General features: G+C 45.6%; 1 protein-coding gene across 4 annotated transcripts in view; it reads right to left on the bottom strand.

The window, feature by feature from the left end:
- Window positions 1-2,597: 2,597 nt before the first annotated feature.
- Window positions 2,598-25,745, bottom strand: part of AMPD2 (adenosine monophosphate deaminase 2) — a 274,354-nt gene continuing 251,206 nt past the window's right edge. For all 4 annotated transcript variants that reach the window (XM_040424078.1, XM_040424077.1, XM_040424080.1 and 1 more), the window contains exon 18: window positions 2,598-3,134. In XM_040424078.1, the coding sequence (XP_040280012.1) occupies window positions 2,874-3,134 (261 nt within the window). In that variant the 3' untranslated portion in view covers window positions 2,598-2,873. The remainder of the gene's footprint in view (window positions 3,135-25,745) is intronic.

The raw sequence follows: 25,745 nt of genomic DNA, 5'->3' as shown, positions 1-25,745 counted from the left end.
TTGAAGAGGGAGACTATGTCCGTCCTGGACTGTAGCAAGCTGATCCACAGCCTGCTCGGAGACTATTCCATTTTGGACAGACCAGAGGTTGATGAAGAAAAGGATTAATTCCTCTCTCCTCCCCCCTCTTCCATTTTTGTGTCGGTCTCTGAATAAAGCTTCATGCACATGGTTTCCCCTCCCTACCTCCTCTTTACCACCCCCCTCCCTTATTACTTGTCTGTATTGCTTTGTTATCAGAGTTTGTTTATCCTGATTTACTAGAAATGTTGGTCTAGCACGTGGTATGATGTAAGTTAGCTTCTCGGCCTGCGCTGCGTTGCAGTACAATGTATGTTGGTTGATGATGACTGATTACAAAAAACGTTTTTCAATTAGAAAAAAACATCATTATGACCTAGTTAACACAGGCATATTTGTGGTCCTGATAACTTTCCAATTTTACAAAGTATAATGTAAAAACATCTTTATGCTAGGATATATAAAGCAATAAATACACACAACGATGATGCAGGGACTGACTGAAATATTCTTTATTTTCATGCATATTCCATAATTTATCTAATTAAACATGTTAGCATTTGGACGAGAAATGCTGAAGTGTAATAGGTGATAACAATGGGCAAAGTTAGTGCCTGAGCATGCGGGAGGTACAGTAATACAGTAACACAACCACAAATGCTTACACTGTCACAAGTTATGATCATCTGAGTCAGATTTTACTATATTCTCCAATCATTAGCATCAGATAATCTTTTGATATTGGTCCCAAAATGTCAACTCTAATAGTAAAATACAGAAAGCTCTCATCAAAGCAGTAGATATGTTAACAGGCTATTCTAGCTTTACTCAAAAATGCTGGTGTGTTTTTCTGACTTAATGGAACCAAAGCTACAAGATGGCATATGAAACAATGGGCATCTGTCAGCAGATTTGTACTATGAAACTGGCTGACCTGTTGCATGTGCACCTTGCAGCTGAAAGTATCTGTGTTAGGCCTCATGCACACGACCGCGGATCCGCAAAAAACAGAAGCCGCTCGTGTGCCTTCCGCAATTTGCAGAACGGAAGGCCCATTGAAGACAAGCCTATTCTTGTCCGCAAAACGGACAAGAATAGGACATGCTATATTTTTTTTGCGGGCCTCGGAATGGAGCAACGGATGCGGCCCCATTGAAGGTAATAAGTCCGCACCCGAGCCGCAAAAACTACAACTCCCTGTAGGCTGATAGCTGCTCGCTGTCCGGGAATGCTGGGAGTTGTAGTTTTGCAACAGCAGGAGTGCCGCAGGTTGAGCATGCCTGACCTAGAGGATCTGCTCTCTCTGCAACTGTCGTGCCCTCTCCACTTTGATTGACAGGGCCAGGTGTGATAATTTTTTCACTGCCTGGCTCTGTCAAAGTGCAGAGGATGTGGCAGTTGCAGAGAGAGCGGAGCCTCTAGGTGTAACGGCAATGCCCCCATTGCTCCTAGAGGCTCATTTGCATATATGAAAACATCCTTTTTCCCAGCAATGCAGCACATATGAATATGGGACCAACACAGATGCCTTCAGCTGCCAAGTGCACATGTAACAGGTCAGCCAGTTTCACAGTTACAAATCTGCTGACAAATGCCCTTCAACATGAGACACAGTTTATTTCTTATCAGTCACTTCCATACTAATGTATATGCTTCTCACTGGGTTCAGGCAAACAAAGTATAGGAAAAGAAAAAAAACAGCACTGGACTCTTGCACAGATAACCTTCCCTTGCCTGCTCACATACATTACACACAATTTTCTTAGCTCGCTATCTATTCAACTTTCAGCATGCGCTCTCATCTGTAAGAAAAATATACCTTTAGTATAAAGTGGCCATACCGTCATTGAAAATTGTGGACACACAGTATATAAAATGCCTACGGCAATTCTATGTGATCTAGTATTATGTATACACTTTTAAATTCTTCCGTGCATGAGATCTTCATGCCTTATGTTCCACACTTCATAGAGCTCAGCAAATACCTCGCTGGGCCCCTTATGGAAACCTATTTTTCCCTCTCTCTCTCACAATCATGGATTTCAGTGTTCTGTCACTAGATTCCTATGTCAGAAATCTAATCTTAAATCATACATTTGATGTCATGACTCATCAATATAACTCATCATATACAGTAGACATACATTCCTATCTAGGAATGATCCAACTTTTTTAGTTTTTTTCTTACTTTTTGTGATTTTTTACGGCTTTTTTCATGTTGAAGTTCACTTCATGTAAGGGTTCTTTCACACTTGCAGCAGAGGATTCCGGCAGGCAGTTCCGTCACCGGAACTGCCTGCCGGATCCAGCAATCCCGACGCAAACGGATGGCATTTGTCAGACGGATCCGTCTGACAAATGCATTGAAATACAGGATCCGTCTCTCCGGTGTCATCTGGAAAAACGGATCCGGTATTTATTTTTTCACAGATTTAAAGGTCTGCGCATGCGCGGAGCTGAAGAACAAATCCGTCAATGCGGCAATTCCGGCAAGTGTTCAGGATTTTTGGCCGGAGAGAAAAATACAGCATGCTGCGGTATTTTCTCCGGCCAAAAAACGTAAGAGGGACTGAACCAATGCATCCTGAACGGATTGCTCTCCATTCAGAATGCATTAGGATAAAACAGATCAGTTTTTTTCCGGTATTGAGCCCCTAGGACGGAACTCTATGCCGGAAAAGAAAAACGCTAGTGTGCATTCAAGAGATATCAGCAGTCATGCTTTCTGTGCTACAGCATTCTCACATTGATAAAGTCTTCACACAATTTAAATTTACAGTTCTTTCATTTGGTGAACCCTATGCGTTGCCATCTACATGTCTAATGCGCCCCCTCCAGTCTCCTTGATCTTATTAGGGTTTCTTTTTCTCCTCTCCTAAGATTCCAGTGAATTCTCCTTTGAAATGGCTGTCCGGTCTACTGCCCATGCACAGCATTTCTTCAGGGATGGTCTCCAGCTCTTCGCTTTGCAGAGCTTGTGTGATCAGCATCAGCTCTTCACACAGTGTCTCATATCGATATCCAACCCGTATATCAGGCACATTAGTTCTGCGAATATCATTTCCCTCCGGACCTTCTTGCAGATAATCAGGCCCCAGCCAATAACTTTTTACCTGTAATAACAGTAAGATTGTAACATTAGCAAATGATAACTATCTGTGAATATAAGCATATAAACAGTAATGCAAAATTTTGGTGAAGGCTTGCAGATTTTGGTACATATTTACCATGGATTTCACCCTATGCATTGCAAAGGGTGAAATCTGTAGTGAATATCTACAGCAGAATGCCTCATGCACGCAACTGAATTTTTTTCCGCATCTTCTGCGGACTGGATGTGGGCCTATTCTTTTAAAATGGGCCTACAAAAAATGCATCTGTATGTCCGCATGTCCATCCCGCAAAAAAAAAATAGAACATCTCCTATTCTCGTCCATTTTGCGTAAAGAATAGATATTTTGACAATGGGCCTGTGGAAATTGCGAGATGCACACAGATCCATGTTGTGCAGAATACACACAATCGTGTGCATGAGGCCTAAATTGGGAAGGGATGCAAATGAGCTCTTAACAAGCTCTGCCTCTAATGCCACCAGATGTAAGGCAGCTATCCTATAAGTCAATGTTCAGCTCTTAAAATAAGCCTTGAGACATGACTTGGATATTAAATAAGCCAGCACCTCATCTGCAGACAGCTGTTTCATGGTGATTGCCCCTCATCAGTGCAGAGCAGAGAGTACTGGTTAACTGGGTGAGAGGCCTGTGTCCGGGTCAGGGGGGAACTAACTCTCCTTAGGGAGAGAGCACCTTAATCAGTGTGAGTAGACTCAGGCCCCTTTCACACGGGCGAGTATTCCGCGCGGATGCGGTGCGTGAGTTGAACGCATTGCACCCGCACTGAATCATGACCCATTCATTTCTATGGGGCTGTGCACACGAGCAGTGATTTTCACGCATCACTTGTGCGTTGCGTGAAAATTGAAGCATGTTCTATATTTTGCGTTTTTCACGCAACGCAGGCCCCATAGAAGTGAATGGGGTTGCGTGAAAATCACAAGCATCCGCAAGCAAGTGCGGATGCGGTGCGATTTTCACGCTCGGTTGCTAGGTGACGATCGGGATGGGGACCCGATTATTATTATTTCCCCTTATAACATGGTTATAAGGGAAAATAATAGCATTCTGAATACAGAATGCTAAGTAAAATAGGGCAGGAGGGGTTAAAAAAATAAAAATTTAACTCACCTTAATCCGCTTGTTCGCGCAGCCGGCATCTCTTCTGTCTTTAACTGTGAGCAATAGGACCTTTGATGACATCACTACGCTCAACACATGATCCATCACCATGGTGATGGATCATGTGATGAACGCAGTGACATCATCAAAGGTCCTATTGATCACAGTTAAAGACAAAAGAGATGCCGGCTGCGCGAACAAGCGGATTAAGGTGAGTTAATTTTTATTTTATTTTTTCTTAACCCCTCCAGCCCTTTTTTACTTAGCATTCTGTATTCAGAATGCTATTATTTTCCCTTATAACCATGTTATAAGGGGAAATAATACAATCTACAGAACACCGATCCCAAGCCCGAACTTCTGTGAATCACGCATGTTCCCGCAACGCACCCGCACCTTTTCCCGCAACGCCCGTGTAAAACCAGCCTTATAGGCCATACATGCTCCTCTGGAATTCTGGGAGGGAAGGGATGCAAATTAGCTCTTAACAAGCTCTGCCTCTTAGAGGCAGAGCATGTTAAGAGCTCATTTGCAACCTTTCCCTCCCAGAATTCCAGAGGAGCATGTATGGCCTATAGGTCTCCTCACACTGATTAAGGTGCTCTCTTCCTAAGGATAGTTAGTTCCCCGCTGACCTGAGGCCTAAATTGACATGCTGAAGATTTAAAATCTGCACCACAGGTAAACTTACACAGATTTTTTTTTTTTAGCTCAATGCGTGGATGAGATGTCATCTCCACTCTGCTGGTGCTGTAAAATGCTGTGGATTTGCTGCATGAAATTCTACAAAGACAAATTTGCAGAGTATCCATCCTGTGTGGATGTACCCAAAGGCCTTCTTAATAGGCAAGAAATAAACACAGCTCACTTCCATCACATATGATTAAAAGAGTTTCATGGCTTGGTGGACTTCCTGTAAGTTATGTACATTACACAGCTTCCTTTCCCAAGGTAAACTCATCTCTTTTTTGCTGACTTTTAAGAGAAACATGACCTTCCTGCAGGGGAGCTGTTCAGCGCTAACCAGAATTTTTCTTTTTTACGCTCCTTACAGCCACCTAATGCCACTTTTGAATAAAAGCCCTTTGAACATTCTGTAATTTACTCCTTATATAAGTGGGGTCTTTTATCTAGGATTTATGGGACACTTAATGCAGTCCTAGATGGGGCTAAGTTACTGTATATGAAGGCATGGGAGGAGGACCTGGATCTTGTTTATTCAGCTACTAGATGGTGCCAGAGCTCCCAAACTTTGACTAAAGGCAGTTGGCAAACCACCCTAGTGGAAACATCAATCAAGGTTCTTCATAGAACCAATATGGTTCTAGCCAGACTACATTCTATATATTCTCCTGGTTGACATTTGCTAAATTTAAGCTATCGCAATGCATACTCTTGGCCGCCAGAATTCATATAGCTTTTAAATGGTGTTCTAATACTCTCTATTTTCAAGCAGTCCTAGATAGAACTAATAGGATACTATAATATGAAAGACTTAGTGCCATCCGCACCGATATATTAGCCGCCTTTGAGAAACTTTGGGAGCCCTGTCTATCCTCCTATTCCACTGATTTTGATACTGTATTACCTTGTAGCCACTCGCCGTGGGTGTAACATGCTATATTATTATTTATATTCGCCTTTCTGTTTGTCTGACCAGTGGTATATATGGATATAAGACTACGGTCTTTTCTTTTTGTACACACAAATGTACACTTAATATGTTGTGACCCATTTTCTTTTTACTTATTTCTTTTTTTGCCTTATTTTGAATTATCTTTATATTGTAACTTCAATAAATATATTTTAAAACATAAAAAAGAGGTTCACATATCACATAGAGATTACTAGCTTTCTATACATGCATGCAGATACTATTGTGCCACTGAGTACATCCATTGTCCCCGGTTAAAGCCTATGCATTTCCGCAACAGATAGGGCATCTGCACATTTAAACATTCACAGCATGGGAATGGAGTTTGTTGGAAAAAGTTCTGGCGTTTTGCAGCATAAAAGCATAAAAAAAAAAACACTGGGCAGATTTATTAATACAGCCTTAAATCACAATAACTCACACTGTATGGCAGTTTTTTGTGCCAAAATTCTGCCGCAAAGTGGCGTATATCAAGATATGCCACTTTTGGCTAAGCCCCTTATCTGATATATAGTTTTGTGGTTTATTTAGCAAAGTAAATCTGCCCCACTGTGGGAAGGATATAATGACTTCCATATAAAATTGGAGGCACATGAAACACATGAAGATGCAACATCGACCCACAGAGTTCTACAGAATTAGTTTTACAGATGTTTTACATTGGATATACAGAAGTGTGCAGATTCAGCATTTTCAATATGCAGCCACATTAGGGGTGGGCGATATAGGCAATATAGGCGATATAAATTTGTGCCACGATATGGATTTTGTGCATATCGCCTATCTCGCCGGACCGCGATAGGACCACGGAGCTACCCTGAAGTGATGTAGCTGCACCGGAAGTCACGTGGACGCGTTGGAATCAGCTGGAGGAGGGGGTGTGCGCGCTGCGCAAGCGCATTCGGCTAAAGTATAGTAATCTGCCAGAACACCCCCTCCTCCAGCTGATTCCAACGCGTCAACGTGACTTCCGGTGCAGCTACATCACTTCTGGGTATACTCTTTTGTCCGGGTATAGAAAAGTGGCAGAACACCGGCCATATCCCGGCCCCTATGACTGCACGCTGTTAATCGCGCGGATCACAGCGTCCTGTCAGAGGTCGGGTGCCGGGAATGTTCTTCAGTCTCTGCATTGGTGGCAGTGGGCAGTTCCAATCGGAGTCCCAGCAGTGTAATGCTGGGTCTCCGATCGGTTACCATGGCAGCCAGGAGTCACGCTACTGAAGTCCTGGCTGCCATGGTATGTTAGTGAGCAGCATTATACTCACGTGCGCCGTGGCCGCTCCTTCTTCTGTCCTTATAGCATTAGCAATGCGCCGCACAGACCTGTGAGAAGAAGGAGCGCCCGGCGGCCACGGCGCACGTGAGTATAATGCTGCTCACTAACATACCATGGCAGCCAGGACTTCAGTAGCGTGACTCCTGGGTGCCCTGGTAACCGATCGGAGACTCAGCATTACACTGCTGGGACTCCGATCGGAACTGCCCACTGCCACCAATGATGGGGGGGGGGGGGGGGGGGGAGGGGGACCCTGTGGCCACTGCCACCAATGATTAATACTGGGGAGGGGGGGTGGGTGGAAAGGATCAGGGGCTGGGGGGCACATGAGAGGCTGGGGGGCGGATCAGAGGCTGGGGGGGCACATGAGAGGCTGGGGGAAAGGATCAGGGGCTGGGGGGCACATACGAGGCTGGGGGGCGGATCAGAGGCTGGGGGGCACATGAGTGGCTGGGGGGCAGATTAGAGGCTGGGGGGCACATCAGAGGCTGGGGGACGGATCAGAGGCTGGGGGGCACATGAGAGGCTGGGGGGCACATAAGAGGCTGGCTGCCATGGTCAGCTCCCTGCTGTTGTGTGCACAAAGCACAGGGCAGCAGGGAGAGTGTAAAGTCCTATTTACCCTAATAGAGCTCTATTAGGGTGAATATGACAAGGGTTCTAGCCCTTAAGGAGGCTAATAGTTATTAAATAAAAAGTAAAAAAAAAAAAAAAAAAAGTTTAAACACCCCCCGCCCCCCAAATATAGAAAACAATATATCACGATATATATCGCATATCGCACATGCTTAAAATTATATCACAATATCGATTTTTGGCCATATCGCCCACCCCTAAGCCACATCACTGATTATTAAGGAAATGTGCAGACATATTTAAAAAAGACTAACTACCTAATTAATTACTACAATAAGATCATATTCAGATGTGGCACACTCCACTACATATTACAATTTTATACACGTGACTGGGGTTTTCAAAGCCCTAATGCCAGAAACAGGCCAGATCCTGCCACCCATACTATGCAGAGGGAAGCTGGAAAAAATTCAAATGGGGTGGAATTAGAAAATAAACACAATGCAGTTTTATGGGCTTCGCTTTGTTGTGTTCTCTATGAGAAGCGTGCTCAGCTATTTTCGGCAGTCCCATAGAAATGAATGGAGGTCGCTCATGTGCGGTCCACTTCCCTCACTTTGCGGGCTTTGCTCTACAGATAGGTATGGGTCCCTGAGGTGGCACCTATCATTGATGGCATATCCTAGAGATTAATATATAGTTTTATGAGAAAAGATTCAGTAAAGCTTGTATTTTATACATTTATCTTTGCGTTGTACACCTCCTGTGAACAGCTATTTGTACAGGAGGGAGGTGTTATCAGTGACTGACAGCACTGTGTGTATAATTGTGAATGGAAAGATAGCTGTCACTCACTAGTAACACCTCTTCTCTGTACAGATAGCTGTTCACAGGAAGATATACATTTATAAATTACATGTTTTACTGAATCTTTTCCCAAAAATATATATCAAACCGCTCAGCTTCTCTTGCTCTACAGTATGGTGCTTTCAGATTTATTGCATTTTGTGGTGACATGTCCTCTTTAAGTGTTAAATTCATTAATCAAGGGGGGGCGTGGCCTGACCGGCATGGAGTGAGGACGCTGGTCGCTTCAGCTCCGATTCTATCCTGTTTGTATCCTGACCATCCGCTCTGATAAACTTTGAACTTCTGCCTAAAGACCCTCAGCGAGCCTCTGTGAGTGCCCCCCATAAGTTTTACCTGTCCCGGTGCCCTGCGGTGACTGCCGGATAAAAAGCCCTGGGACTGGGCCTACTTACCAGACGGCACTACCTGACGCCATCCCTGACTGCTGGCCGGATCGATCGGTGGGGGAGCCGGTGAGAGGGGATTCCCTGCCATACTTACCTACACCGGAGGCCAAGCGGGATCTGGAACTTTAATCCGGTGGGTTCTTTTCACTCCTTCCTTGGCCGGACGGCGAACCTGTGACCCCGGGGCGTTGGACGCTGCGGGCGCCATATTGGCTGCAGCACTGCAGGCGGCTATACCTCTCCCCCTGTAGGCCGTTACCCAGGTAGAGAACTTTTTCATCTACTCTGCCATTATAGAGATTCACCTGGGGCGGTGTGACGCTGGTTGGGGACACTGTGTCTGCGTTATCCTCAGCAGAAGAGTGATTCGACACTTATATTAAGCCACAAGCGTTGGTTGCTGAAGTTTTTATGGGCCGAAAAACGGGCACCTCAGGGCCTGCTATCCCTCCTAAATTGATGCTTGACAACATGAGCCAGACAGATGGCCACAACCCTGGGGCTTCTTCTGAACGTCCGGAGGTGGACCTTGCAAAAGTCATGGCAGCCATTACTAACTGCCAAACGACACTCACGGTCAAAATTGATCATGTACAGGCCGACCTAACTCTCCTCAGGCATGATATTGATAAGATCCGTGAGAGGACAACTGAGGTGGAGAGGAGGCTGGGAGAGGTGGAAGATACGGTCCAACGTGAGGATTCGGTGGTCCGTGATTTGCAAAACCAAGTTAAAACCCTGGCGGCAAAAGTGGAGGACGCTGAAAATCGAAACAGGAGAAATAATATTAGGATTATGGGCTTACCGGAGAGGGCAGAGGGCCCTTCCCCTGAGGAATTTACGGAGCGTCTCATCAAGCAACTCCTGAACCCAATTACCCTCTCGGGGACGTTTGCAGTGGAGAGGGCGCACAGGATTCCTACCCGTCCTCTGCCCCCTGGAGCCCCGCCACGTCCTTTTATCTTTAAAGTGTTAAATTATAGAGACAGGGACGCTATCCTGGCTACGGCCCGTCGTATGAAGGACATTCATTTTGACAACGTCCGGATTTCCTTCTACCCGGACTTTTCTACAGAGGTGCAGAAACAACGCAGGCAATTCACGGCAGTGAGAGTTCGGTTGCGGGAGAAAGGCCTGGTTTATGCCATGATGTATCCAGCACGTCTCAGAATCCAGGATGGTGAAGTGGTGAAATTCCCCAGAGGAGGCGTCTGACTGGCTCGATCGCAGGGGCTGAGTATAATGGGACTTATGTTCTGAGAGTCTTATTTTATGTTGCGGATGGTCACTTTATATGGGGAGCTGTTTGTGCTAAAATTGTATTGCCCTACTGCCTAGGTTCAGTTCTTGAGTTTACCTAGAGTGGTGGGTGGCAGCACGGGCCTCCCCGTCCTGATCTACTAGAGAGGAGATTGTTCATGGGATATTCAAGCTTGGATAGGTTGGGGTTATCTGGGCAGGGTGGGGGGATTTGTCCGCTGTTCTGGGCACGTTGGGATGTTCTCATTGCATTCTTGATGTATGGGTGTGATTGTGTGTATGTATGGCTTGGGTGGTGCATTTTCCTCGTATGGTATAACTTTGACACTCCGCCGTAATGGCTATCTGTCGGTTTGTCTCCTGGAATGTCAGGGGACTAAATGATAAAATTAAAAGATCACTGGTCTTTAATTTTATAAAGAAACATAACCCCGATATGTTGATATTGCAGGAGACACATCTGCAGGGGAGGAAGCTCCTAGCGTTGAAAAAGCCTTGGGTGGGAGCAGCTTACCATGCGGTATTCACTTCCAGAGCGAGAGGTGTGTCAATTCTGGTGGCAAAGTCCCTTCCCTTTCGTTCCTGCTCTGTTCAGACTGACATGATGGGACGTTTTGTGATCCTTCATGCTGCAATAAGAGGCATCGAGTATGTGGTGATAGGAGTATATGTCCCCCCCCCTTTTCAGAGGGATGTGTTGGATGAAATTATGAAACGAGTGGCAGCGTTGCCTCCGGTGCCTCTGATTGTACTTGGGGATTATAATGCGGTGTTGGACCGGACAATGGATAGGCTTCGTCCTGGGGGGTCGCATACTGATGCGTTGAATTCCTGGGCAGAGGTATTTGCTCTAACAGAGGGATGGAGATATATGCACCCTGATATTCGACAATACTCTTGCTATTCGGCTTCCTATGCAGCACTCTCCCGGATTGATTTAGCATTTCTTAGTAGGGAGCTGCTGCCCTCACTGGTAGCCATGGAATACTTGCCAAGAGGCATTTCTGACCATGCCCCCCTGTTGGTGGTTCTGAGACAGCCGCTTGCACCTGCTGAAAGGCAATGGAGACTGAATAGCAAATGGCTTGAGGTGCTGCCGGTGGTTTGGGCGGTGCAGCAGGGGATGAAAGATTATTGGGAACTTAATGAGGGCTCTGCTAACCCTTTGGTGGAGTGGGAGGCATTTAAAGTTGTCCTGCGTGGTACACTGATTCAGGCAATTGCTTCTTACAGAAAAGAGCTGAGCGCCACCAGAATTAAATTAGAAAACGAGGTAGTAGATAAGGAGCAGGCTTTCATCGCAGATCCTAATGATGTGAACCGTATTTCATGGGACGAGGCACAGAGGAAACTTACCTTGCATCTCACTGAGTACACCCAGAAGAGGTTGCTATTCCAGAGGCGCCTGGTCTTTGCAGATGGCGACAAAAATGGGAGAGCCTTGGCTTTCCTGGCTAAGACTGAGACGCAGCAGACGGTAGTCCCGCACATTACCTGCGGGGATGGCTTGAAGGTATAGCGACCCGAGGACATTTGTGAACAGTTCGTTCAGTTTTTCTACTGACCTATACAGTTCTAAATCCACCTCCTCCCCAGATGGGATCCGCTCATTCCTTCAATCCATCCCACTTTCTCCTTTGGCTGCGGCTGATAATAGATATCTAGGGAGACCTATTGATGTTGGAGAGGTGAGGGCAGCAATCGAGGACATGGCTCCTGGGAAGTCACCTGGACCGGACGGCTTCCCGATTGAATGGTACAGGTTAGACGTTAATTTACAATCTACACGTTTACTCAGACTTTTTGAGTATGCATGTGAATCCGGGAAGTTGCCTTCTTCCTTTGGGGAAGCGACTGTCGTTGTAATTCACAAAGTCGGGAAGCCTCCGGATCAGTGTGCATCATACAGGCCGATTTCCCTCCTAAACACGGACGCGAAAATCTTGGCTAAAGTCCTGGCTAGGCGTCTTGGCGAGGTGATACTGTCCGTTATTGACCCTGATCAATCTGGTTTTATGCCCGGGAAGACGACTGATATAAATCTTAGGAGATTATTCACCAATTTACAGGTCAGGCACGATAATGCGGGTTCAAGAGTCTTGGCGTCCCTGGATAACGAGAAGGCCTTTGACTCTGTGGAGTGGCATTTTATTTGGGAAACAATGTTCTGTCTTGGTTTTCCTTCCTCCTTTGTCAAGTGGGTCCAATTGTTATACCAGACACCTATAGCACGGATTAGAGTGAATGGAGTCATATCCCGGCCCTTCAGGTTGTATAGAGGCACTAGACAAGGGTGCCCTTTGTCCCCATTGTTGTTCGCCCTGATAATGGAACCCTTGACACAATTAATCAATAACAGCTCTTTGATAGAGGGGTGGACGGTAGCGGGGATTCAGGAGAAGGTATCATTATATGCGGATGACCTGTTAGTCTACTTGGCGGACCCTGGCCCCTCCTTAGAAACCCTGCTGGATGTAGTGGATGGATATGGGAAATACTCGGGTTTACGGGTTAATTGGGCCAAGTCTAGTTTATGTATAATAGATGCAGATGAAGATGTGGATATTTCCCCGATATCTCCCCTGAGAGTTGTAGATAATTTTCTTTACTTAGGGATACATATCCATAGGGACCCCAGACAGTTTTGTCAATTGAACTTGAGGCCCACCATGGAATATGTCACGCGTAAGCTGGAAGCCTGGGAAAATCTTCCGCTGACTTTGGTGGGGAGAATTAATATTATCAAGATGGTGCTACTACCCAAACTTCTGTATATTTATAGAGCAGCCCCAGTGAGGATCCCTAAGTCCCATTTTGATATTTTAGATAGATCCTTTTCCCGTTTCTTGTGTCTCCATCGGTCCCCCAGACTTGCGAGAAAGACGCTGAAGGCCTCCTACATTCAGGGGGGCTTGCAGCTACCAGATATGTATATTTATTATATAGCCACGCGCCTAATGTATGCATCTTGGTGGATTAGGGCAGATGCCAATAACCCTGCGGTGGTACTAGAGGCGGCGCTGGCTGGTTCATATGAAGCTCTAACTAATCTGGTATACAGGGGGGGGAAACCCGTAGGACTGGGGACTTATACGGACTCTATGGTAACAGTTAGCGAGGCTTGGGTGAGGTTTGTGGAGATACATACAGAAAATCTGGAGGGTGACACCTGGTCCCCCTATATCCCACTATGGCGTAACAAGCTTCTCCCAGAGCTCTTGCATCTTCCTGACTTTGAATTCTGGCCTAGGAAGGGTCTTAAATATCTAACACAATTGTTTCAGGATGGGACCTTCCGTTCCTTTGAGAGCCTGCGAGCTGAGTTCCAGTTGCCCCAGACGAGTTTTTACCGCTTCCTCCAACTGAGACATGCCTGCGAGAAACAATTTAGAGCCCTATCCCTAAATTTAGAGTGCGGCCCATTAGAGTCAATAGCTAGGAGGAAAATCCCTTGCAAACCAATCTCCTCCTTTTATGTTGAAATTGTTAAAATGCAAGAATCTCCCATTAGGCGTTACTTTGCTAAATGGGCTGAGGATATTCCAGAATTAGAGGATTCTCATTTGGAGGAGTGGCGTCTGAGATGGAGGACGTCGGTTATAAGTGCGAGAGATCAGCTCATCCAAGTGAAGTGGATGCACAGAGTGTACTTGACCCCACTGCGTCTCTATCAGATGCGACAATTACCGAGTTCGGGATGTGATAGATGTGGAGAGGCGAGGGGCTCTTTCTTCCATATGGTGTGGCTATGCCCGGTGATAAAGACATACTGGAAGGGAATTTGTAATTTTATCAATGTTAGGTTAGGGCTCCCAGGGATTTGTAATCCTGTAATATGCCTACTAGGGTTAGTTTCTAATGCCACTCCTTCCAAATATAATAGAATACTGTTAAGATTGTTGATGTTTTATAGGAGGAAAAATATACTTTTGAACTGGAAACCGCCCAAGTGTCCTACAGTGGGCCAATGGGTACTCCTTATAAATAATGACCTGCAAATGTATAAATTGACATACGAGGCAAGGGGATTGACTGATCGATTTGATGATATCTGGGGCCTTTGGGTCCAGGCTGAAGGCACGACTTAAGTCATTGACGGTGGCAAATGTATCACCCATTGTATGTATGTGTGAGTGTATGGGATTGAGTAAGTTCTAGAAGCTTCTTAGAGACAACAGTGACACTTTGTACTAAAGTCATTTATATGTCTTTTATGGTCAAGATATACGTTAATAATGGACTTGCTGATGTGACTGTTGTATCATGGAAGATTGTTTCTTCTTTGTTCTCCCCATGGGAGTGTTGTATTTTTATGCAAAATGTTAAATAAACACTATTAAAAAAAAAATTCATTAATCAAGTGTAATCAAAATACAATACATGACATAAAATACAGAATTATATTTGTACAGTGCTACTCATCATGAAAATCGTATGTGCCCATTGCACAACCAATGTGTGGAGCATATTAACAGTACAAAATCCATGAATCCCTAGTGTGCATATCATCATAAAAACAATTATCAGCGTCTACAGTGCTACTGAGCCTGTCAGGAAGAAGGCATCCAAATATGATTATGTATTTTATATTATGGGGAGATTTATGATTTAGTTTAATCTGAAAGTTGTCCATAAAAAGCCTCAGACTGTGTGTTTGTTACTTTTTTTTTTTTAAGTAGTCAAAAATAGCGTATTTTTTACGCTGCCCTCACCACTTTTCCAGAAGTCGGGAAGGAGGTGTGACCAGAATTTCATTTACGTCAGTTTTCTGCTGTGGATTTCTGTTTAGGAGCACAGATTGCCGGAGGATGCGCCTAATTTATGAGGCAGCCAGAATATGGCGCTTCCTCTGTGTTGTATGGTGGCTTGCAAAAAGGGATGATTATTGGCTTTCCGGCCAAGGGTGGCAGTATTTCAAAAACTGTGAACTGTTCGCGTGCTGCTGTGGTGAAAGTGTATTATGAGTGGACAAATGGCACAACTAGTATGAAAACTGTTGAACACCACGTGTCATTGATTTGAGAGGTGAACATTGGCTACGAAGGTGAGCAAGGGCAGACCGACACTCTACAGTTGAGCAGCTCACAACTAAAATGAACCAGGAGATACCAGATGTTCAGCAAACCCTACTGTGTATGGGGCTCTGAAGCAGACGGATGGTCACTGCACCTCTGCTGCATCAGCAGAAAAGGCTTCAATGTTCACTGCAGTAGCAGAATTGGACCTCTGCTCATTGGCGAAGGGTTGCCTTCTCCGATGAGTCATGTTTTTTCTTCACTGAACGGATGGACATTGGCGTGTCAACAGAAACAACAGATAACAAACACCCTGCAACCATGGCTGGAAGAACGCAAGCTGGTCGTGGCAGTGTTATGGTCTGGGGAATGTTTTCGCCGCATTCTCTGTGCCCACTCATCTATGTGAAAGGCACTTTCAACCGATTTGGGTGTGAATCCATCCTTGCAGATCCCGTACACATATACACAGCAAATCCGTGCAGCTGCAGAGGGTTCCCATATTTGCACTAGTCTATATTGGGTTGTGGCTGTTTGGGACCCCCAGTATGGCCCATTATACATAGATACATTATGTCATGTGACATTACTCGGTACTTATGCTCTGTTAATGGACACACACACATACCCTGTATTAGGGACCAGGGTTGGGCAGCACAATATGTGATTATAATTTTACAACTAGTGTGGTTGTACATACTAAATAATATGCTTACATATAACTGTGGGCATTTTACATAGTCCCTTTTTTAACATGGCTTTGTTAGTCTCTATCTACTCTGAGCATGTCTGACATGCAGTCTGCATATGCCCTCATCGAATATCGCCACGTCCCACTCTTTTTCTAATGTGTATGTCTGACATATGCTTTGGAATTTGTACAAACTGAGCCTGTAGTCTACTTTCTGACATGTGCAGTAGTGTAGGTAGAATTGTTTTTATGATCATATGCACATGTGATATTTTAATTAATGGATTTTCTATCTTGGATATCAGTAGTGCAATGGGCACACATGATTAACTCTTAGAGAACTCTGCGAATTTCCGTTTTTGTTTTTCACTCCACGCCTTCCCAGAGCCACAACTTTTTTATTTTTCTGTTTTGTTTTCTATATGGTAAAAATGACCTGTTACTTTCATTCTCCTGGTCAGTACGATTATGGCATTTTCTTGCCTTTTAATACTGTGGGGTTACTAACGAACTCCCTGGCCTCCTGAGCCTGTTTAGAGGAGAGGGTGTCAGCAATTTTCACTGTGGCAACCGCTTCCCTTGCATCAGACAGAGGAGCCGAAACCTCTTCTCATAGATAACTCGGCCGCGGGCTGTCTTCAGTACCGGTCTCCCTCTCTTAGCAAGGTTTGAGTAAATTAACCTGCCCCGGCTTTCACCGCCCTGGCTGGTGTACCTTGTAGTTTACCTCTCCAACTTTCTCGAGAACTTCGTAGGGCCCCTGCCATCTAGCTGGGAACTTACTCTCCACGGTCGGTACCAGAACCAAAACCCGATCTCCCGGGTTAAAGATCCGAACCTGCCGATTATAAACCCGACTCTGGGCTCACTGTGCTGCCTCCATATGCTCCCTAACAAGAGGCAACACTGTCTCCATCCATTCTTGCATCTGGGTGACGTATTCAATAATACTCTTATATGGTGTGGGTTGTTGTTCCCATGCCTCTTTGGCTATGTCCAACAGACTGCGAGGATGTCTGCCATATAGCAGTTCAAAGGGCGAGAACCCAGTAGAGGCTTGGGGCACCTCTCGCACTGCGAACATGAGATAGGGCAGAAGAAGGTCCCAGTCCTACCCATCTTTAGACACCACCCTTTTTAACATGTTTTTTAATGTTTGGTTAAACCTCTCTACCAGGCCGCCAGTTTGCGGATAATAAACGGCCGTCTGTAGCTGTTTTATTTGCAGCAACTTACAGAGTTCCCTCATGATTTTGGACATAAAAGGGATACCCTAGTCGGTCACAATTTCCATTAACTCCTTAGCTATGAGTTTGGCCGATGTATGTCGCAGTGGCACCGCCTCCAGCTCCCGAGTGGCGTAGTCTAGCACGACCAAGATGTGTTGGTGCTCTCTAGCGGACTTTGGTACTGGGCCTATAAGGTCTATAGCGATTCGCTCAAACGGAACCTCGATAATCGGGAGAGGTACTAAGGGACTGCGGAAAAGGTGCTGGGGGATAGTTGTCTGGCAGGTCGGGCAAGATTTCAAACACCTCTTACTGGGCCAGTAAAACCGCTGTAGTATACGGTCCTGTGTTTTCTGCATTCCCAGATGACCCTCAAGAACATGTTGGCGGGCTAGCTCCAATAAGTTTGCAATATGCCCTGGGCACCACCAGCTATTCAATATGCTCACCCCGTAGTTGGTTTACCTGATACAGCATATTCTGATGAACCACAAAACGAGGAAACATCGACTTGGACACAGGTTGTTGTGGTTCACCATTGATTATTACAACATTCTCCCAGGCCGGGGATAGTGTTGGATCCCAGTGTTGTGCTGTGCCAAAATTTTCCCCAGAGACGTTGAGGTCTGCCAATTCAGGACCCAGCAGCAAGTCCTCCACGTCTCCCACCATTACATTCAGCGGGATTGTCTCCCCCTCTTCCACCGAAGTGGCGGTCACCCTTACCGCTGGCCCTTCGGCCTCAGGTTTCCTCCTGAACAAGGTCCTTCTGCTGGGCTTACCCCTCACTCATGGGTATCAGTAACTCTCATAGCAGGCTACAGGGCCAGGAAGTCTCTCCCTATCAGAGGTCACGCTACATTTTTTCTGGAAGAGTAAAAATACTCCTCTTACCATTTTTGAGGAGTATGTTCAGCGGATGAGGAGTACAAAAGTTACAGTAATTCAAATAGACACCAGCGCAGTGAGGTAGTCTTTTAAATCTCCGTGGATGCACATCACCCTGACTTTCCGGCCAGCATACTCAGCGGACCGCACCAGGGTAGCCCTTACTAGGGTCACCAGACTCCCTGAGTCGAGCAGAGCCTCCGCCAGAGTGTCTCCCACCTCCACCTGGCACAAGTGATCTAGAGACTCTGGGGTACCTGTTGCACACAGCTTCCTGGCATATAGCGACTGACGGTAGCCATAGTTAGTGTCCATGGGCTCAACCCGATAGGGACAGTAAGCCCTTACATGGCCAGGCTCCTGACACCGCCAGCAGACTATAGGAGCCAGGTCCACGGTGGGTACATCCCAGGCAGGTTTTATCGGCTCAAATCTCTGGGCCTGGGGTGGAGATTTCCAGGGTTTGCCAGCCCCCCTCCCGACAGAACCCTCCTTTAGATTCCTGGTAGCCTCATAGCGTTCCACCAGGTCCACCATCTCAAGGGCATTGCCAGAAGACAATTATATATACCACTTAAACTTGTTCATATATGTGGTATGCAATTACACCCAAATGATGCAGAAAAATATTTGTAAACTGGGATTCAATAAAACGTAACCTTTACTAGGTCATTTAAAATAGTATGTCACACTGGGTGAGAGACGACATAAACAACACTTACAACAAAAATATCTCCACTGTATCAATTCATAAATCTGATAGATAAACAATTGGGTGGATCTCACCTCGTCTGGGCGGAGTCCAACTGTGGAGGGCGGTACTGGCGATGGTGTTACCTTAGACCTATGTGACCAGGTGCTGGTGTGATAATTGGCACGATGTTGTATCCTACAAGGCCCTATTGTGGCTTTCCTGCCTGCCTAGGGGAATAGGGGCTCATCTGTAGCCTGCCTACCACAATGGAGCACCCGCCCCGACAGGGGCGACCCCACACCAAGCCTTTCCCTCAGTATGGGTCTCAGATTCTATCAAGCCCTAACTACAACGCCCTACATGCCATGTTTCTGTCACTTCTGGACATCATCAGGGGACTTCACATGTATATATTCCAGGGCAACTACAAATAGAAATTATAAACAGACACTCATTATAGGTCACAAATATATGAGCGCCACATATATAGTGGCTTATCAGCAGCCACAATCTACTTACTGGGAATCAAGCCGCCTTTCCTTAACGGGTTTCCACTATATCTGCTCCGGTCGTGTCCATCACCACATCCCACGCGCCCACCAGGTGGGCACATACGATGCGGGGAGGGGCACGACAGGAACACATACATCACAGTTCGACTCTTGATTCAGATCACAAAAAGCAGCAATAATTTTGTTGTTCGTTTAGCCCGGATGGATGGACTGTTTTGAGATAAAAGATCCATTTAGCCTCACATTGCAGGATCCTTCTATCAAAATCACCCCGTCTTGTTCCTGGCTTGATTTTTTCAATTCCTGAAAAAGATAGGCAGTCCAGTCTCCCTCCATGTTTGATATTTACATGACGTGCCACCGATGTGTCCTTATCATTCCTTATATCACTCAAATGCTCTCCTATTCTTCTCCTCAACTCCCTACCAGTCTTCCCAATGTACTCATGTCCACGTCTATATGTGATGCTGGGGTGCCCCTTTATGGCCTTGCAAACATCAGGATCCATTAGGAGCACGTGCCAATGTTTTGATATGATGTCTCTTATTCCCGAGGAACAACCATTATATGTACTGATAAACCGGATTTCCCTGTTGTCACTGGGGCCACTAGACATAGGGTCATCTGTCTGTGGTGCCAGAAGAGATCCTCTATCTTTATTCAGGGCGATCTGATACGCTGGTGTAAGTACACCTGCTGGGTATCCGCGATCTAAAAAGCGAGTTTTCAGATCACCCGCCTGTTTCACGAAATCCGAGCGCTTCGAGCAGTTCCTTCTTAGTCGCAAGTATTGACCTTTCGGTATTCCCTTCCTGAGGGGGTATGGATGACTACTTTCCCACCTCAGGAGGGAATTAGTCGAGGTTTGCTTGTGATATATAGATGTTTCCAGGCATCCCTGACGGTTTATGTTCACTGTGATGTCGAGGAAAGGGAGTTTAGATGGATCACATTCCGATGTGAAATGGAGGCCAATCTCGTTTTGGTTTAGTTGTTGAACCCAAGCCGAGAAGGTCTCAATACTCCCCTTCCAGATGACAAAAACATCATCTATGAAGCGCGCCCACTTTTGGACGTGCTGGAGCTCGATCGCGCATTCGTCCCTGAATACAATGGTGTTTTCCCACCAGCCCAGGAACAAATTTGCATACGATGGGGCACATGGGCTCCCCATCGCGGTGCCCCTGAGCTGGTGGAAAAAACGCCCATTGAACAGAAAATAATTTCTCTTTAATGAAAATTCCAGTAATTCCAATACAAAGGCACTATGTGCTTGGAAATGTCTCCCCCTTGATGACAGAAAGTATGATACTGCATGGAGGCCCCATTTGTGAGATGGATGAGTATAGTGCTTCAACATCCACACTTCCCAATATGCAGCCCTCATCCAGTTGTATACCCTCTATCTGTCTTAGGAGGTCCCCAGTATCTTTTACATGGGATGATAGCGAAAGGACAAATGGTGCCAGGATCTTATCTATGTATATTCTTAAGTTTTGGCTTAGGCTATCGATGCCTGATACAATCGGGCGACCTTTTAAAGGCTTGTAGCCCTTGTGCACTTTGGGAAGACTGTAGAAAGTGGCAATTTGAGGATGTGCTGGGTACATAAATTCAAATTCTTCTTGACTGATAAGTTTAGCATGTTTTGCCCTATCTAGTATATTTTTTAATTCTTTTTTATATACAAGAGTCGGGTCGCTTAGTAGGATTTCATAGCAGTCCCGTGGGGCTAATAGGTTCTCACAAATTTCCTCATACTTCTTTGCACTCAGGATGACCGTGTTCCCACCTTTATCCGATGGCTTGATGACAATGCCCTTATTTTTGGACAAGTCATCAAGTGCACACAATTCATCCTGAGTGCAATTCTGAGGCGCTGAGTATAAGTGTGTGGTCTCAAGGTCTTTACTGACCAATTTAAGAAAGACGTCCACACAGTTCGTCTCACCTATGGGGGGTATCCTTTTGCTCTTATTTTTAAGAGGTGTAAAAGGGCCCTCACCCAGTGCTGGTTCATTAGCTGCCGACAGGCTTTCTAGTAATTTAACATCAGATATCATATCCCGCGGGACTCCCATTTCTGCGCTCTGTTTCTTTTCAATATTACAAAAATGCTTGTACCAACGCAATTTACGCGCAAATAAATGCAGGTCTACAGTAGTTTTAAATGGATTGTATTTGGGTGTTGGGACAAAGGAGAGACCTTTCTCCAAGACCTTAGTTTCTATCTTTGACAAGGTGTAATCGGACAAATTTATTATTTTTGGGCCAGCGCTGTTATTACTGTCTGGGGTTGTTGTTGTTGTGGTGCTCGATTCCGTAGGGGGTATGTCGAGCTCTGTGTGGAACAATGTTATTTTCTAAATAATGTTCAAGACTTTGAACCTCCCACCACGAGACTATCTGTTCCTTGTATATTTTTTCAAGTTCCTTGAATGCAGCACCATAGGATGGAATGTATTTTCTCTGGCAGAATACTCAGCAGGTGTACTTACACCAGCGTATCAGATCGCCCTGAATAAAGATAGAGGATCTCTTCTGGCACCACAGACAGATGACCCTATGTCTAGTGGCCCCAGTGACAACAGGGAAATCCGGTTTATCAGTACATATAATGGTTGTTCCTCGGGAATAAGAGACATCATATCAAAACATTGGCACATGCTCCTAATGGATCCTGATGTTTGCAAGGCCATAAAGGGGCACCCCAGCATCACATATAGACGGGGCAGAAGCATTCGGGATATGTTGGTGCAGAGCCACTATACACCAGGGTCCCAGCCAAGAACTTGGCTGGAGAGAGGTATTAGTGGAAACTACAAATGCGGTAAATGCGTGGCGTGCCCCTTTATGACCAAAGCAAAGTCATTCAGGAGTAACAATACTAATAAAGTCTACACAATTACGGACTTTATTAACTGCAGAAGCACAGGCCTGGTGTATAAAATCACATGTGAATGTGGAGATGAGTACATTGGGAAGACTGGTAGGGAGTTGAGGAGAAGAATAGGAGAGCATTTCAGTGATATAAGGAATGATAAGGACACATCGGTGGCACGTCATGTAAATATCAAACATGGAGGGAGACTGGACTGCCTATCTTTTTCAGCAATTGAAAAAATCAAGCCAGGAACAAGACGGGGTGATTTTGATAGAAGGATCCTGCAATGTGAGGCTAAATGGATCTTTTATCTCATAACAGTCCATCCATCCGGGCTAAACGAACAACAAAATTATTGCTGCTTTTTGTGATCTGAATCAAGAGTCGAACTGTGATGTATGTGTTCCTGTCGTGCCCCTCCCCGCATCGTATGTGCCCACCTGGTGGGCGCGTGGGATGTGGTGATGGACACGACCGGAGCAGATATAGTGGAAACCCGTTAAGGAAAGGCGGCTAACCAGGCCCCCCACCCCCCCCCCGTAGTTGATTCTGAATGACCCTCGGATCAGATGCTGTCTCATCCAATAATGAGCGCATTGGATCTGATGGTGGATTCATTTGAAATCAGAACATCCAAAAATGTAGTCCGTTTTAAAAAATTGGGTTCCAGGGCCCAACAATCGGCTGGCGTCTGTAGTGGAATGGCCTGTGCTCGGCTGTCCTGCTAATATATATCTGTAATGCGATCTTGCATTTATGAAAACAACAGGCAACTTATCATGTGTCTGCTAACAGGGCCGAGCGTCATGAGCCTAGAAGTTGCTAAGGAAACGGCAACGCTCTGACTCAGGCTCTGACCTCACTTCCGGTTTAGCCCGCATCACGTGACATCAACTTCCGGTCCGGTGGAACGCACGCGAGTGGCGTGCGTTCCACGCTGAATCACAAGCGCTTTGCGATACCTGGACAGGTGAGTTAGATGATCATGGGGGGCGTACACATATCGGAAGTAGAGCTACATAAGGAGGCGGTTTACAACCTTTCAATGCTCACCCAAATCACTGTTATTTGTGGTGAGACATCGGCTGACAAGGGACACTTCCCCTGCATCAGTAAGGACAAGAGCTATCCATCTTCTTGTCCACGGATACGAGGCTAAAATCACCTTGATTCCCAGTAAGTAGATTGTGGCTGCTGATAAGCCACTATATATGTGGCGCTCATATATTTGTGACCTATAATGAGTGTCTGTTTATAATTTCTATTTGTAGTTGCCCTGGAATATATACATGTGAAGTCCCCTGATGATGTCCAGAAGTGACAGAAACATGGCATGTAGGGCGTTGTAGTTAGGGCTTGATAGAATCTGAGACCCATACTGAGGGAAAGGCTCGGTGTGGGGTCGCCCCTGTCGGGGCGGGTGCTCCATTGTGGTAGGCAGGCTACAGATGAGCCCCTATTCCCCTAGGCAGGCAGGAAAGCCACAATAGGGCCTTGTAGGATACAACATCGTGCCAATTATCACACCAGCACCTGGTCACATAGGTCTAAGGTAACACCATCGCCAGGACCGCCCTCCACAGTTGGACTCCGCCCAGACGAGGTGAGATCCACCCAATTGTTTATCTATCAGATTTATGAATTGATACAGTGGAGATATTTTTGTTGTAAGTGTTGTTTATGTCGTCTCTCACCCAGTGTGACATACTATTTTAAATGACCTAGTAAAGGTTACGTTTTATTGAATCCCAGTTTACAAATATTTTTCTGCATTGCCAGAAGACACCTGACCGATCCAGTGCTGGAGAGGGTGTGGTAAAGCCCTCCAGAACATATCGGCTAACAGATGATCCAGCACAGCAGTGGGACTCAGCATGTCAGGCTGTAGCCATTTTTGCAAGAGGTGAAGTAAGTTATAACACTGGGGTCTCGCAGCCTCAGCTGGGTTAAACCCCCACTGATGCACCCGCTGGGCCCGGACTAACACATTCACCCCCAGTCTTGCCAGAATCTCACACATGACTTTCTAATATTCAGCCGCTTGATCGTCCGGCAAGTCGAAATAGATCCGCTGGGAATCGGATGCCAGGAACGGAGTGACGACCTCAGCCCACTGGTCTTGGGGTAGCTTCTCCCTTGTGGCCACCTTCTCGTACATCGCCAGGTAGGTTTCGGTCATCTGCGAGTTTTATCTTGGGGTTTGCCACACAGACTATTTTCCGGGCATCGTGGACGCCCGGGGTTGCTCCTGCTGTCTGCAAAGCCATCACGTGTGGTAGCAGCAGCTAGTTTGTTTCTTGCTGCTGCCTGTTAGCCTCTACGAGGGCCTTCATTACCGCCTCCATTTTGTCAAGGGTAACGGGATGAAATTTAGCGGGTTTAATGCAAGACATACAACCGTGCCCGGTGAAAAAAATATATATATATATTTCGACGCTTACGCCTGCCTCTCTGCGCTTGCCCGCATCCTCCACCAATTATGGGGTTTCGCTCTGATAGATAGGGTAAGCGGACGCATGTACAGAGGCAAAATACAAGTTCTTAACTCAAACTTCAGTGTTTATTTGCGGCAGTTGCACAAAACAACACATCACTTTGCAGTCTTTGGTGTTAATTCACACACAAATGGAAAGTTCAATTTGCCCCGAACAACATGTCACTTTGCAGTCTTTGGTATTAATTCACACACAATGGAAAGTTCATATTGGACAAGTCACCTTGTTGACAGTTCTGCCTCAAGCAGTCCATAGCAGGCTTTAGGGGGCCCGTTTCCCCTGCACATGGGTATCAGCCCTCAAGTCCGGCACAAAATCTCAGATCCCAACACAGAGATCCTGATGCTGAGCCCAGCTGAATCTTTAAGGACAGCCAGGTGCTGCCAAAACCCAGACTGGTAATTAAAATCCAGTCCGGTATTTGACCCCACCTGGCTGCAAATCAGCCCAGCAGCACACGCTGGGAGGAAAATACCTGTTCTCCCAGACCATACCCTTCACTGAAAAGTTTTTTCTTTTCATCGCCATATTCTGTTGAAGTTTTTAATCACTTTTTATCAAATTTTTTGAGGGAAATAAAGTGACCATTGGGCATTTAGATTTTTTTTCCATTACGTTATATGCCATATGGGATAAATATTGTTATATTTTAGTTGAACAGGCGTTTCCGAACCCAGTGATGCCTATGATGTTTTTTTTTAATTGTATATTTATTTAAATTTTGGGGAAAGGGGGTGATTTGAACTTTTATTTTTATTATATTTTTAAAACCCTAAGTGACTATAACTAGCAATCACCAGATTGCTAATTGCGTTCTGTGAAGTGTATATATGAGTGATGGTGAACCTTTTAGAGACCGAGTGCCCAAACTGCAACCCAAAACCCACTTATTTATCGCAAAGTGCCAACACAGCAATTTAACCTGAATACTACAGTCCAATATAGTATATCTTCCATGTACTTCATCATTTAGCTATAATAGCCTGCCTACATTCAGTGTGCTGCCTGTGCTGTTCATAGTGCGCCCGATGAATGGCAGGAAAAGTCTAAGGCAAA

This window comes from Bufo bufo, chromosome 3, assembly GCF_905171765.1.
Source record: "Bufo bufo chromosome 3, aBufBuf1.1, whole genome shotgun sequence".
Taxonomy (NCBI): Eukaryota; Metazoa; Chordata; class Amphibia; order Anura; family Bufonidae; genus Bufo; species Bufo bufo.
Note: the sequence above shows the minus strand (reverse complement) of the source record. Positions and strands in the feature narration are given on the sequence as shown.